This window comes from Chelonoidis abingdonii, chromosome 3, assembly GCF_003597395.2.
Source record: "Chelonoidis abingdonii isolate Lonesome George chromosome 3, CheloAbing_2.0, whole genome shotgun sequence".
Classification (NCBI taxonomy): Eukaryota; Metazoa; Chordata; order Testudines; family Testudinidae; genus Chelonoidis; species Chelonoidis abingdonii.
Genome location: NC_133771.1, coordinates 100,946,727 through 100,962,501, shown reverse-complemented (window position 1 = coordinate 100,962,501; position 15,775 = coordinate 100,946,727). Strand labels below are relative to the sequence as shown.

General features: G+C 41.4%; 1 protein-coding gene across 1 annotated transcript; it reads right to left on the bottom strand.

Moving 5' to 3' along the window:
* Positions 1–535: 535 nt before the first annotated feature.
* On the bottom strand, positions 536–14,736 carry RNF146 (ring finger protein 146). Its single transcript, XM_032793361.2, has 3 exons — positions 14,630–14,736; positions 6,854–7,003; positions 536–2,299 (listed from the first exon to the last, which is right to left on the bottom strand). Exon 3 carries the CDS (start codon positions 2,296–2,298, stop codon positions 1,240–1,242), a length of 1,059 nt encoding a protein of 352 aa, XP_032649252.1. The 5' UTR covers position 2,299; positions 6,854–7,003; positions 14,630–14,736; the 3' UTR covers positions 536–1,239.
* Between the last annotated feature and the right edge of the window lie 1,039 nt (positions 14,737–15,775).

Below are 15,775 nucleotides of genomic sequence, written 5' to 3'. Positions count from 1 at the left end.
CAACCTAACTCTAATGTAGACCAGGCTTACGACAACCTCAGGAGAACCATGCCCCACCCTTTGAGAGCATAGAATTAGATTTCTAATAGTATATAAACAAGTGGAAATGTATTCCCTAATATTTGCATACCTTAACTTTGCCACAGCCAGGGCCAAACATTTAAACTAATTGCTTGTCTAAGATGAAATACATCCAGATAAACATACTTGCTCCAGTACTGGATGTAACGGCTATAGATCACCTGCGGTTTTCTCCTGCAATCCTTTATTTCCCCACCACAACAGCAAAATGAACTAGCAGCCTTGAAATCAGAATGCATGGCTTCTGACACCACAGTTAACATTCAGTCAGCCAGAAGGATGTGCTCATACCAGTCAGCACACTACATGATAACCTGGTCTGGGAAGCAAGAATTTCAAGATCCCTCAAAGTCAACCCAAGACTCCCTTTTTGGCAGAATAGCATACCTGCTTCATGGTCCCTTTGTCTAAGTGCCCCTTGGTACAATTTAAATCAAAATCCAAAGACACCACAGATTGTTAAAGTGTAGTTTTTATTAAATTATAAATTTTGTAACAAAAACAAGACAGATCAACAAAGACCTCAAAAACAAACTACAAGGACTAGACAGCAAAGCCAATGAAAATGCAATGAAGTGTGTACAGATAAGAATTTTCAACAAAAGTTAATAGCATTTTTACATTTCCATTGCATGAAGATAAAATGATTGCTTTGTCTAATAAAACACATCTTAACTCCAAACTCACACATTATTTTCTCACATTAAATTAAGCATCCTGCTCATACCCAACATCTTGCCTGTTCCCACATTGCTGTAGTGTTCTTTTCATACATCAATCCATGCAGAAAGTAGTAAGACACTTAATGCAACAGTCAGATAATGAAGACAATCTGAGTTGTACAGTGGATATACATTGGCCAAAAAGGGACTGAGTATCTCCACGGGGTAAAATGCTACAAAATAAACACAAAAGACATTTTCAAGAAAACTGGGTATTGCTAAGTAGCTTTCAAACCATTAACAAGACACCCCAGTTTCTTACATTTAAAGAGTCTTCCAGCTGAGACATGTTGAGACTTTAAGTTAACAGGCCAAATCTGTTTCTCCCTTTTCCCCCCTCCCACTTCAAATACACTGCTAGGTTTGAGTGCAATGCCAGCATGGACAGAAAGTTTACACAGATACTGGTCTGAGTTTTTAACACATGGCTCTAAATTTAAACTTCAGTTACCGTGCACTGTCCATCAGGCCTTCTAGATCTTACACTGGTGCTTACTGCCCCACCCCCTGCCACTGGTCTCTCTATTACTGATTGGTTTGCGTTCACATTCAAGTGTCTTTGCTGGGCAGAGGACGTGTGTTGCTGAAGTTGAGCATACACATCCTCACTATCGCTGCTATCATCCGATTCGGTTTCCTCAACGGAGGTATCGGGGGCTGGCACCCTACCAGAAGATGATGACTCATGGTCTTCCTCTCCCTCTCCCCTATGACTTCTTTCAGCCATGCTGTCTCCGTTTATTTGTAAGTGGGCAAAAGAGTTCTCTAAAGAAGTGCTTGCATCAGGTGATGGTGTTGCAGGACTCGTCAGCTGACCATCTAGTGAAGTTAGGGGTCTAGCAGAAACGGATGCTAGAGGCTGCGCAGCAGCAGCCCCCAGAGCCGATGTACTGTCTGCGCCATCAGCAGAGCTCTCTCTTCCTAGATTGACAGTGTTAGAATCACAGTCCAACCTAAGCCCAGCCACTCCCTTCTTTGGTATATCTATTATGTCCCGTTTTATTTTCCTGCGACGTCCATGCTCATTTCTCCTATACTGAACCATGTTTTCAAGATCTGCTACATACAAAAACCCAGCAATTAACATTTCAGTACTCTTTTTACCTTTGGAAAAGGCATCTTCCAGCTCCCTACTGGTACGTTCATCATATTGCCACCAACCATTTCTACCTTCATAGTACCAAGCATATTCCCCATTGCCTCTGCTTGCCACTTTGAGTTCCTCTGGAGATAGTAAGGTTGGCTTGTCAAGAAAGTCCTCAGGAATCTCCTGCCGACACAGTGCACATCGTTTCCCAAGCCAGGAAGCTCCCTTCACACACAGATAGCAGAAAACATGTTTACAAGGCAGACTCACTGGGTGGACACACGTTTGCAGACAGATAGCACATTCAGGGACTGTCAGGGAAGGTGTTGCATTGGAACATGACTCATTTGTCTTTCTATTAGTGGGAAGCACGTTGATCGAGTGATCAATTTCACCACAGCCAGCCATCCTACAAAGAATCAGAAATAGATTTAAGTCAGGTTATAGGTATTAAGCCAAATCAGTACCTTAACTCACCTAAGACAATACTAATCACGGAAGAAATAAAAGCTTTCCATGAAGTTAAACTTTTGGACAAACAGATATGAAACAAACTGAGCATTTTAAAACATTTAAGTTTTATAGGTGCATAGTTCAGTGACGTTAACAATGGTTTCCAAATACCAAGTTCAGCATCCCAACCTGGTTGTCTATTTCAGTTTTAGTATGCCAGTTCAGACTAATTGATTTGCAGTTCCTTCTGTGCTCCCAGGCAGGATGTTAGCTAATCAATAAGGAATTTTCTTTCGTGCATACTCTGGTGCAATAGCTGCTTGAGTGCATTCAGTCAGCCAGCTGTTCTTATGCCTCTTCAAGAAATGAACAGCAGCTGAAAGTTTGTAAATCTTGCTTTCATGATAGAAAATCCTCAAGAAGTGCTCTGCCTGTAGGCACCTACGTGAAGCAACTTATAGGGCTTGTCTTGATAATGATGGTGAGCATCAACTCAGGAGCCTAGAAGATGGAAATACCTATTCAGCAGCCTTCTCTCACCCCCACAGCACTCTATGGGATGCTCTCATTAGGGACTTTCCTTCCTTCCTCTCATCTAATAGCCCTCAAGAGTCAGCTAGGCACCCAGGCAAAAGAAGTAACTTTGTGATTAATGGTGAATGTTGTAGAGCACTGGCTTTCAACCTTTTCAGACTTCTATACCCCTAATCCTTTCAGGAGTCTGATTTGTCTTGCATAATCCCAAATTACACCTCACTTAAAAACTACTTGCTTACAAAAGACATAAAAATACAAAAGCGTCACAGCACACCATTGCTTAAAAATTGCTTACTTTCTCATTTTTCTCATATAATTATAAAATAAATCAATTGGAATATAAATAATGTACTTAAATTTCAATGTATAGTATATAGAGCAGTATAAACAAGTCATTGTCTATATGAAATTTTAGGTAGTACTGACTTTGTTAGTGCTTTTTACGTAGCCTAGTGTAAAACTAGACAAATATCTAGATGAGTTTATGTACCCCCGGAAGACCTCTGCATACCCCCATGGGTATGTGTACCTCTCGTTGAGAGCCAGTGTTGTAGAATGCCCAGAGAGAACCTGTATCATAACTCCTTCCAGACATGCTGTAGCTAGCAGTGACACTTGTTGGCAACCATATTAACTCTAGATTTAGGCTTGACAACAGATACCATTCCAGCTGCTTCTTGCCTGAAGTACCACTCTCCCTTCCCAAGTGGGTAACTATCAGTTTCTACTTTGCCTCTCCAGCCTACCATCTTTGGTTGGTGTTCTCAAAGTAAAACTGTCCTTTAAAATATCTTCCCTCCGAACAAAATATTAACTGCCTCAGGCTTGATACTAGTCCTCTTTACAATATACAGACTGCTGTCTACCAGACCCTTTCTCTCTTGGAGCAATGTATCTTTCTCAGAACCAAACACCCCAAAAGGTGTGAAAATTTCAGAAAGTTAATGTTAAGGAATTTTCACGGGGGAGGAGGGGACCCAGATTGAAAGCTGTGTGAGGTTAGAAGGGGAAAGAACTGTTTCACTATTTATCCCCTACAGAATTCAAAGGAAAAAGGGAACTCTAAGGACACAAAGCAGGCTATATGACAATACAAATCTGAAGATCAAACCTCTCTTCCTTAGATTTAGATAGGGGCCTTCATATAGCTCCCATGACTCCAAAAGAGCTACCTGAAGGGTTAAAATAATATTGGTGAGAATACTAATAAACAGATCTTTCCTGTTCATTCTGTTGTGGAATCCCAAGTGCTCTCTTTGGGAGAATCCTAATTCAACATGATCTTCCTCCTACTAAAGCAAGACTGTTTATCTTGAGGAAATTTATCAAACTACCTGGGACTTGGCTCCTTCAGGAACCAAGAAACTCTTTTCCTCCCCAGAGGATGTGCAACCCCTGCAGAACTGAGACATAGATAAGGATTTTAAAAGGATTAGGTATGCAGCAGCATCTCAGGCCTTTTATTTTAGTGCATTCCTATCTGCTAGGTAACATAGTTGGTTGGGTACTATCGTCATAATTTTCTTCTGAATGACAGACACTAATCTTTTCAAACCACTTCCTGGTCATCAATTTATGCTTGCTAAAAGCACTACAACTTCAGCACTTAGCAGATCATGTGGATAACTGTACCCACCTATATTTCAGTTTCTTGTCTGAGAATCTCCCCTTCCCTTAGGCAAGATCAATAACTAAGATAAAGATTAATGGAATCTTTGTAATAGTGTTTGAATTGACATGCCAGAATGCAGAAGCAGAATTACCATCTGGCAATTGTCTTTCTGCACAGTAATATGTGCCAAATTGAGTGATTCACCCTAGAATGATCTGAGAAGATTCTGTACCAGTTGCATTACAGATTTTCCTCCAATTAACTTGCTTTATAGCTTTCTCAGACTTTTGAAGTTATGTTTTGGAATAGAATTTGTTTAGATTCAAGTTAGTGTTTGTGCTTGAGAGTTTATTACAAAGGGACACAAGCTACTGATTTCTCAGAATACCCACAGTATGTAATGGAGCTGGTATTTCCCAGGGAAGGTATTGAAAGAAAAACCCTTGTACTGATTACCATATGCCAACAGTTGAAGAGGAGAGCAGGAACAACAGCTTCCATAATGGTATATTATTGTCCAGAAAGACGGTTAGGTAAAGATTCTTATTTCCCTACTAGTTTTACAAAAGACTCTCTTCTGAATGCTCTTTTTAAAATTGTCCTCTCTTTAGAGGAGTGGAAGAGGTTAAACACCCTTTTGTATAAATAATTTTCCATACAAGTTTCATATCACACCTGATTAACACCTCAGAGAAAGCCGAGACTACCAAACTCTAAGCACAAATGCAGCTGGTATTGGAAAAATCACAAATTCTGGTGCCACAAATTGCACTTACTGGTAACCTTCAATGACAGGAGATTCAAAGTTCCCACTACTTAGTAATAGCAATGCAAAGAGCATTAGCACTTAGACACTCCGATCAATGGTTCAAATGAGTTAATTTATAGGTTTACTGTTAGCTATGTTACTTCCAATTTGCCACGTGCAAGGATGTGGGGTGGGGTGGAGTGGGGGGGAAGCTAAACTTGCATTCTGTCTTGGAATGCTGGCTCTCAGCAGAGAAACTGAGACATTCCTAGTTTACACAGATGTGTGTAGTCTCTAGAAGATATTGCCAAACTAATCAAATTCTGCTTCTTGACTTTCAAGTGTGGAACTGGCTTATCTAGGACTTTTTGCTTATTCACATGGCTTGAGCTAAGAAATGAGGACAATTATTTGGAGGGGGAATGATTTCAGGTAGATAGGGCATGATAATCTTATCTCAAAATTCAAACAAGCACTGTTATTCCATAACTTAGAGCGATTAAAAAAACCTGTTTTTTAAATTAACAAGGCTAAAGGTTTAATCCATTTCTCCAGAGGCCCAATCAGCTTCTTGGTTCCTATAACAGCTGAGGTCAACTGGAGTTGCATATACACAAATTAGAGGGCAATTAGGCCCCAGAACATTTAAATTCAATAAAACTAACACCATCTAAACATGTCATTTTTAGAAGATCCTATCATTAATGGTTTTTCTTTAATAATCATGTTCTACGAGTTTACTTGATTAATCAGATCCAGTAGGACAAACAAAAAACATTTGTTTTCAAAGTTAGTAAATGGCACTTCAAAAGAAGGAAAAAATATTTAGAGACCACAGTAGCAATGGTCAAGTTATGGTTCAGAAGGCGCTTTCATTCCAAGTTTACTTTCAGGTACTCATATAAGTAAAGGATAGCTTATTCTGGGCTGAAATTTCCCATGTTTGTTCTTAGCCCAATGGTGTAATTTTTTTAATTTTGAAGTTTGATCAACAACTAATTGGGGTCAATCTGTAGGACTGCCTTTATTTTTAATTGCTTAAGCTCTATTTTCACTTTTTAAAATGGCTGATAAACAGGAAGAATTATGTTTCTTACCACTGTTGCAGAAAGCAGCCGAAAATATACTAGTTCATTTCAAACACTGCTTTTAAAAATAAAACTACCTGAAACATTTGGACCAAAAATTCAGGTGTGAAAAGAATGCTCAAAGAACACTAGGCATTTGAACCACATTAAACAATGCACACTGAAATGCAATAAACCACTTACGATGGACCCAACCCACACTTCTGCCAGATATCTGTCCCTGTTATCCCCTATTTTTATAGGAGTGTATTATCATTAAATCATACATACAGCCAAAGAATGTGTGAAGTTGTATGTCTGGAAGTGTCCTCATTAGCACTCAAAATTTGGATCAGGTGATGCAGGAAATCTAGATAAAAAGCCTTCAGGCACTATGGGTCCCTTCAAAGAGAGAAACTGGATTTACCCCAGTAGATAATTATTTTTGTTAATAGTAAAGGCCAGATTTTGAACCTCAATTCAGTATCTCTTTAAGTAGCTGATAAATTCAAGTCAATTAATATAATAAAACAATGTTGAGCTTACTTCTTTTTTAGTATGGTTCCTGCTGACGCATGCCGCAAGACTAAAATTGTCCTCTTCAAATGTATCCAATCAGAATATAGTGTACTTTTTCCCACTGTTGGCTCATTCTTCTGAGCTGCACAAGAGAACACTACTAGCGTTTCAACTTCTCTGCAAGTTGAGGAAAAGAAAACATCATTATTAGTGCAACACTGAACAGAGTTCCCTTTCATTTAGCAGTCTAATAGCAAACAAAATACAGTGTTATGTTCTCATTACAGCAAACAGAAGAATACCACCCTCTTACCATTTTATGTAGGATATTTTCAACATCTAGAAATACAGTTTTCAAACAGGTGGTCATCTTGTTTTAAAATCCCCAATTTCTGCCTGCATTTTGTCATCCACTTTTGTGATATCAAACTTCAACAAATCTACCTCACTTACTAAGGTATTTATAAAGGCAATTGCATTGGTATACAAGAACTAGGTAACTGCGGGTGAACGATGATTCTTAAGACTGCTGCTTACTATGTAATGACAAGCAGTGGAGAAACAAGAGCAACTATGTTCATACCCAAAATACTTCCCAAGCCTTTCGACACATTACATAATTCTAGGAAGTTGTGTGACCACAAGTCCCTTCTTAAACTCAGGGAGTTTGGGAAGGCAGAGGGGCTTTAACATTCATAAAATGTTTTGGGATTAATTCATAATAAATTGTGTGTATGCATTTTCTGAGAGAGGATGATAAGGTAGTTCAGTTTCCATAACCATTTGGTCAAATGCCTCCTTCAAAGTGCCAAGGGTACCAGTTAATGCCAGTCATGATACACTTTGCAATATGTGATTTGTTCAGCAGAAACTAGAGTGACACTAATTCATGTCACACAAGCCAAATAGCCATCAGATGGTAATAACTGTCTTACTAATGACAGAAGCTGGAACTGAAGCAGTGACCTGTAAGCAAATAACTCTAAAGCAGAGATCTGCAACCCCCACGAGGTCACAAAACGATACCAAGGTGTCAAGATCACATTGTCCCCATACCCTAACTGGGATCAAGCAAGGTCAGGTCCTACTATAAAAAAGGGAGATGAAATATAGAAATTGTTGATAACTCTTAGTGTATATCTACACTACCCATGTTACAGCGCGGCCGCGGCAGCGATGTAACGTGGACAATGCAGACACGCTTTATCGTCAGGGGAGAGCTCTCCTGGCAATAAACAAAGAAACAAAAAAATCCCTGAACGAGTGGTGGTAGCTTTATCACACTGTCTATATTGGCGCTTTTCAGTGCTAAAGCTTTTGTTGCTCAGGGATGTGTTTTTTCACAACCTTGAACAACAAAATTTTAGCACTGAAAGTAGGAGTGTAGACACAGCCTTACTTGTGCTCTAAAGCATTACCAATCCTATGGGTAGGGCTCCGTGTCTGTCACAGAGCTCACAGAAGTCATGGATTCTGTGACTTTCTGCAACATCCAGGACTTCTGCAGGGGCCAGTGTGGCTGATCTCAGGGATGCCAAACCAGCTGGCCCCGAGGACAGCCACACCAGCCACTGCTCCAGCAGTCCTGGGCAGCGGTCCCTGGCCAGCTGACTGGAGCAGCAGCGGTTCCCAGCAGGCCAAAGCAGCCACGGCCTCGGGCAGGAGTCTTCAGCTGGCCAGTCGGAGCAGCTGCAGTCCGCTGGCCCTGGCGGCTGATATTGCTGGCCTTGGGTACCCCTCCCAATTTAATCATATGTATTTTTAGTATAAGTCACGCACAGGTCGCAGGCCGTGAATTTTTGTTTATTGCCCATGACCTCTCCATGACTTTTACTAAAAATACCCTGACTAAAACGTTACCTTACCTATGCCTATGAGTTATACATTCCTCCTCTGCTGCAGCTTTTAAAGCACTATTAAATCACATTTACTTAACCAATTTGCGCTATACCTTTCATTTGTTGCACCATGTATTACATTTGAGGCTCATTTTAAAGTGAACGTGAGGAAGTGTCATATGTTTCCATTCATTCAAGAAAAGAGCTATTTCAGCGAAATTTTAGTGCACAGATCAGACTCACATGTATGCAGCAGAGTGAAGTTAAAAAGTGATAGGTCCCTGAGAGAGAGCTGAATACTTAGCATAACTGTAGAACATATATCATTGATAACAGCAGACTGTAAATGTTTAGATGACTTTTTAGTTAACGTGTTTGAGTAATAAATTGCTCAATAAATAACTAAAGTTATTCTCTGGCTACAACTGAGTACGGGACATTTTAGAAATTATTCCTAAGGAATACTGTCAAGGTCAACAGGCCTCAGCATATGTCCTTGCACCCTTTTAAAGGCAAAGGTTGTTTTCAGTGTCTCTCTGGTCGACCCCCACCCATTAGCTTCCAAAAAGAAGAGCTGCAACAATGTTAAAATTCCAGCTCCTCCTTAATCACCCACCAGACAAGATATTCGGTTTACTATGACCAAAGAGTCAGTTGTAACAAAACTCAAGGCCCTGGGTGTGCTGTTTGATATATCACCTTTCAGAAGCTGGCATTGAATTACGGCTGCTGCATCTCATTTAAAGAAGCTTTTTGTCTAACCCTTTTCCAAATCCACTGTCAGAGGTGACATACACCATAACCCAAATTAATTAACTGTGGAGTGGGGAGAAGGAAAATAAGTCAGGTCTTTCAATTCTTAAAAAGAGTATGTTCTGGGAATAATTATCCCTAAAAAAAAAAAAAAAAAAAATCTAGTCAGGGATATAATTATAAGGTTAAGGTAAAGCAGCTTTTTAACTGCTCTGTACCTTTAAAGTGAATTAGTTCAGAAACTGACTTCAGGAAACCTCTACATTTCATTAAATTGTTACTTCCACATTAAGCAAGACTTGAAAAATTTACCTAGCCAGGATCAAAGATGCCTGTGCTGAAACACGCACCATTCGCCAAACTGCCCGTGCTCTGAATTTCTGTATGTTTTAAAGTAATTTCTCACCGTATGCACCTAACATTCTCTTCCCCATCTCTACCACCCCCAACTCTCCCATTACACACATAAAACCTCATTTCATTCACCAATTATCTCACACACAGAGGCTGAAACATTTATTCAACACCTAACAGCCAAATTATTAAACTAGAGAAGCAGTTCCAATGGCCAGGAGCAACATCCAGGTGAGAGCCGCATCCTACACCAGCTGTTATGAAAGTGAAAGGTGTTGGGATTCCTACCAAACTGATGTCCATGGTCTATACTCAAGGGTTCCATCTTTTGACGTGTCTAGCTAGCAGATGTCTCCTGCATCCTTCAAAACCCCGCTGGTTGTTGCAAGAGTGTTGGTGGGGTTCTCTCAACAAAACCATCATCCCCTCTACTTCTGATTTTGGCACCCTCCTCTACTGCTCAGAGCTTTTCCCAAATTGAAACAGAGGGAAATTGATTATTCTTGTCAGTTTAATTGCTGCCCACAGAGTACTCTCTAACAGCAGCGAAGACTGGGAATGCTCTGGTCAGTTTTTGCTTGGATGCTGCTTTGGAGTTCTGAACAGCAATAGAGGAACTAAAAATCTGCGGATTTAGGAAGACAGAGTTTTCAGTTTCTACTTTGTTCATATTTGGAAGATGATCATCACAGTCATAAGGGCTAGAAACTTAATTCCAGATAGAAGCTTATATTTTGCAAAAGCAGATAAAAGGAAAGCTTCCTGCTTGCCAAAGGCTAGTGGATGTTTAAAGCCTTGTAGTTCTGTCAATCTTGCAAGTACTGTACCACTACACAGAGTAGTCTGAAATAATTAATACAATTAAGACATTAATTCATGAAATTAAGATTTCAGATTGCCCCTATATGCTTAAAAAGATATGAAATCCTCATTCAATAACTTGTTAATAAACATAATTTAAGATACATAAAAACTTTTCTTCTGTAAATACAGCTGGCTCTACCAAAAGCCAATTTTAGAATTTTTCATTAGGCTCCCTGACTCAAAAGAAGTTAAACAAAACCCTGTCTGAATAGTGCCTCTGCTTAATACTCAGGAAGCAGTTATAAAAATTAAAGAATTTTTTAAAGATATTCCAACTTAAAAAATGAAAATTATACTGCCGTCTAAAAATTTGTTACTTGCCATTGTTACAATTAACACATGATATTACTATAACTGAAATTAGTTTGTCTTCTCTGTGCATTTGACAGCACACTGTGACAGACAGTTTCACTGTCTCCCCCATATAACCAGTCACTTTCCCATATATATATACAGTTATGGGATTAGATTTCAAGTTGATAAGAGTCCTTTTATGCATTCCATGATCACTTAATAAAAAGGGCTGATGTTTAGTTACCAGATACATCCATTCAGTACCGTATCACAGGGAAAAAATAGTATAAAATGGTCAAACATTTTTATCAAAACTGGTGAAGAGATGTTAAAAATAAAAGTTTTCCTCCTCTTATTCTGCTACAACTGGAACCTTAATTCTAAGCTCCAGTTACAACAGATGCGTTACAGAAGTTTCAATTTCATAGGATCATAGGAACGTAGAGCTGGAAGGGTCCTCAAGAAGTCATCAAGTCTAGCCCCCTGTACTCAGGCAGGACCAAAGTAAACCTAGACCACCCTGGCAGGCAACTGTCCAACCTGTTCGTGAAAACCTCCAATGATGAGGTTCCCATAATCTCCCTTGCTAGCCTATTCCAGATCTTAACTGCCCTTATAGGTAGAAAATTCCCCCTAATATCTAATCTCACTCTGCCTTGTTTCAGATTAAGCCCATTACTTCTTGTCCTACCTTCAGTGGACATGGAGAGCAATTGATCACAGTCCTCTTTAGAATGGCCCTTAACATAGTTGAAGATTATTTCTAATATTGGATAAACAACTGCCAAATTTAATAGTCCTATTATGGACTTATTTCTAATATATCTAAACTTTGATTCACCATTCATAACCAAAACAATGTAATATTCATTAACTCCAACAGGAATTTTGCCAGTGGTGTTGTTCACATCCATTCCAATACCCACCCTCCTTCCCGTCTGTTGGAGTATCCGGCAAGAAGGGGGCCATTTGGGGCAAAAATCTGTCTGAGGGTTGGTCCTATGTTGAGCAGCAGGTTGGACTAGATGACCTCCTGAGGTCCCTTCTAACCTTGGTATTCTATGATTCTATGTCCATGGAAGCAGGTTTGAGCCCCAAATTACCATTGCTGTGTAGAGACAGGTGCTGGATACAGCAGCACCTTTATAACTTTGACTAAAATGCACAGCAGAGAAAGAGTATGATTCTGTTAAGTTGGCTTTCTACCACCAATTCTAGAAGTCAATTGTTCCTGTATGCTTCGAAAATTCTGCAGTTCTATCTTGGTAACTGACAGTTCAATTACAGCTAAATTGATGCTGCACAATTTGAAGATGCAAGTTAAACCATATTTCATCAATTGATTTCCACATTAGTAAAAAAATGGGCACAATTTCCTTCCTTCATTCAGCACAGATTCTGCACCATATCAAGAGAGTCAGAGTAGCATTTTTTATTTCTTACGACTACTGTAATTGTTAGCAATTTAGTTCTGTCCAACAGATTGTAAAATGCTGCAAAATTATCAGTAAATAAAAGTCATTAAATAAAAGTTACTCTCATTTTGACCAAATCAAGATTCCGATTTTACTGTTAATTCAATACTATCTGACAAAAGCTTCATTCTGATAATCCATTTTAGAGAGCAGTTCCAAAGACCAGTTTTAAACAAACTGTCAACACTTGACAGCTGCCGCTGTGCTTCTGTTTTCAAACTTGTATTTGACTGCAATATTTCCTTTAAGATATCAAGTTTGAGAAACACAAAAATAAATTCTGCATCTTATTCCTCCTAACAATTACTAAATATTCTGGAATTTGTTTTAGCAGACAAGCAAAAAAACAACATTTACAGTCTGCAAAATAGGAAGATTATCATGAGATTCAGTCAAACAGTAAACAATTTATCCTTTTTATTGTAAACTAAAAACACTTTCAATTTGTTAGATCATGCCAATATAGGTTACTATCTGTTGCTCTTAGATAAAAATTATATTTACCAGATATTCCTAGTAGTCTATTAGTTTCAGTGGAGAAGCTGTGTCATCTGTTCTTTGTACCAAAAACTGGGCCACAGATCTATTTTCACCTTCCATTTAAACACTCTAAAAACAATGGAAGGAAATCCCAGGGCCCAAACTATTAGTTACCAAAAAAAGCATTTTTGTGAAAAGTTTTTGGGTGCCCCTTTTTTAGACCTCCTAAAGTGCCGTAAGCATTTTGATATAATTTCCTAGCTCAATTTTTTATTACAGTAACGAACGTTACAAGCTACAGAGATGACATTTTGAAAACAGGATATATAAAATACTGCACAGCATTATTTAAAAGATATTAAAAATTAATACTTCACACTTATGCAGTTCCTTTGCTCTGAGGAGCAGCCATACACTCTCCCTTTCCCCCCTTACCTCCAACATTCCTCCGTGCCTCCCTATAAGGGCATGCCCCAGTTTGGGGACCTCTGGTCTAGAGTTTTGAAATTTAGATGTATTTTAATATTTGCAAGTCAATTCTGCCTCCACTAACTGTTCAAAATACCCAACCACAGAGGAAACTGTGGAAAACACTACAAATACCTAAAACAAAGCAAAATAATCCTGTGTGAAGTCATCAAAAGACATATGAATGCAAGATTCGGATGAAAGATGATCAGCTATTTCTCAAATGTTTGGATATTACTTATATCTAATCTTGGAAGTAAGATTTTTATTAGTAAATGTTGGTAAACATCAATTTCACCATACACATAAACCCATGAAAAATATTTCCATCAATAACTGAAATTTACGGAGACAAAATAAGAAAAATGCTGCTTGAGACCTTCTTAGAGCTTGATTTGAGAACATTTAGGTTCTATGTTTTGACACGTGATGTCGACAATTTGTGTTTTAAGTTATAAAAACTTGACTTCTTGAATCTCAGTGTCTACTATCGTTAAACAATTGTCTGAACCAGTCTGACTACCAATAATCTCTCACAACCATGAAAATTTAGATCAATAAAAAATGCAGAAAAATAGACATGGGTATTATCCGTGCAAATCATAAAAACAACAACAGCAAAATTTCTCCCAAGCCTAGCTACATCAGACCCCACCCTGGGCTTCCCACCTGTCAGGAGACAGGTCCCCTCCCCAGAGGGCTTTCAAAGCGCGTGGATAAATTATAAATTTAGAGCGAGTTTGGTGGTTAAGTATTTTTTTTTTTTTAAATACATGTTGGCGGGTTCAAGTTGCTGATGCGCTGCCCACAGCCCCAGGCCGTGGCTGGAGCTCGCAAGGGCGAGGGGGATAAATTAGAACAGTTCCCGCGGGGGTGGGGGGTACACGGTCAGTGACGAGGGGTTACGCAGTTGCCAAACAACGCAGCCCGATCCCCCGGGTGGGTGGTTGCCAGGGGCTCTGCCAGCCCCGCTCCCTCTCGGCAAAGCGGTGCAGGCCCCGCTCCGTCTGAGTGGCGGGCGGGCTCCTGCTTCTCCTTGGGCAGCTACCACCCACCCCACCCCGAGGGCTCTGTGGCCTTTTGTCCAGGGCCCCGCACGGCGGCCCCGGCATCCGCTCCAGCCCCCGGGGCGGGGAGGCCCCAGCGGGAGCCGCTGTGAGGAGCCTGCGGGGTGGGTGAGCGGAACCCCCATCCTCCCGCAGGCGGGCGGGCGGGCGTGCGCAGGCCCCCGGCTCCTGAGCGGCGGGATCTAGAACGCGGCGGCGTCACGGACTCACCCGCGGGCCTGGCTCGCGCTGCTCCGTCTCTTCACCGCTGAGCGACGAGCAAACACCCGCCCGAGCCACCGTCACCTGCCGCCGCCGAGAGAGCGAGACGCGACGACGTCAGCGCGCAGAGGGGAGGGGGGACGCACCGTGGGGGGGGGGAAGCGGTCTGAGGGGGGTGGCGACACACCAGACCCCCATTGGCGCGCGGCCACGCAGCCGCTACCCTGCGGTGTCTCTCTGGGGAGATTTCCCCCCACCCCCGCGGCCCACAATACTCACAGGCGCCCGCCTCTTACTGCTGCGCGTGTCCGACGCGCGCTCCCTTTTGCTGCTCAGGCCCCCGCGGGTGGCGCGCGGCCTCTGGAGCACGCGCCGCGGAATGTGTCTGAGCTGGTGCCCAGCAGCCCGGACCCGGCCGCCTCTGCACTTGGGCACTGCGGCGGGGACCCCGCAGCACCGTGCTCCGCCCCCATGCTCCGGCGCTGCGGGCCAACTGGGACCATCTGCTCGCCGAGTCTGACCCCGTGCGCGGCGGCGCCCGGGCAGCCCTGCAGGGAGCCCCAGCACCAGAATTTGGCCAAAGCGAATCTTCCAGCTGGGCAGCCAGCCTGGATCTGCAGACAGCGGGAGTGGAGAAGCTCGTAGTTCGCGTCAATGGTGACTCACCTTGACTATTATTTAATACCTAATGTTGCTTGTGTCATGCTTCCTGCCACTGGATTAGCGAGCCCCTGTGGACCCGGTATTTTCTCGCTGTGGTCTTTTGGATCGGCTAAGCTCTTCAAGTCTCTTGCTATAAGGCATTTTCTCCAGCTCTTGGATCGTTTTGGTGGCTCTTCTCTGCACCTCCATTTTTTCAGCATCCTTTTCAAAACGTGGGCACCAGGTTTGTATACTGTGTTCCAGTATCGACCTCACCAGTGCTATATACAGGGGTAAAATCACCTCCCCGCGCGGACTCACTACTCTCCTCTTTACACACATTAGAATGTGTTGATGCTGTAGGTGCCACCACAATATAAATATTATATAATAATCTTTAACAATTATGCTGCATAATGAAAATCAGCAGCGCTATGCATTACATGGGCTGAGTTCCGAAGTGCATCCTAGGGCTCACAATTTTATTCTGAGTTTCACAGTATTTGGTGGCTT

Coding starts and splice junctions, on each gene's coding strand:
- RNF146 (XM_032793361.2), bottom strand. CDS start 2,298: ATGGCTGGCTGTGGTGAAATTGATCACTCGATCAACGTGCTTCCCACT.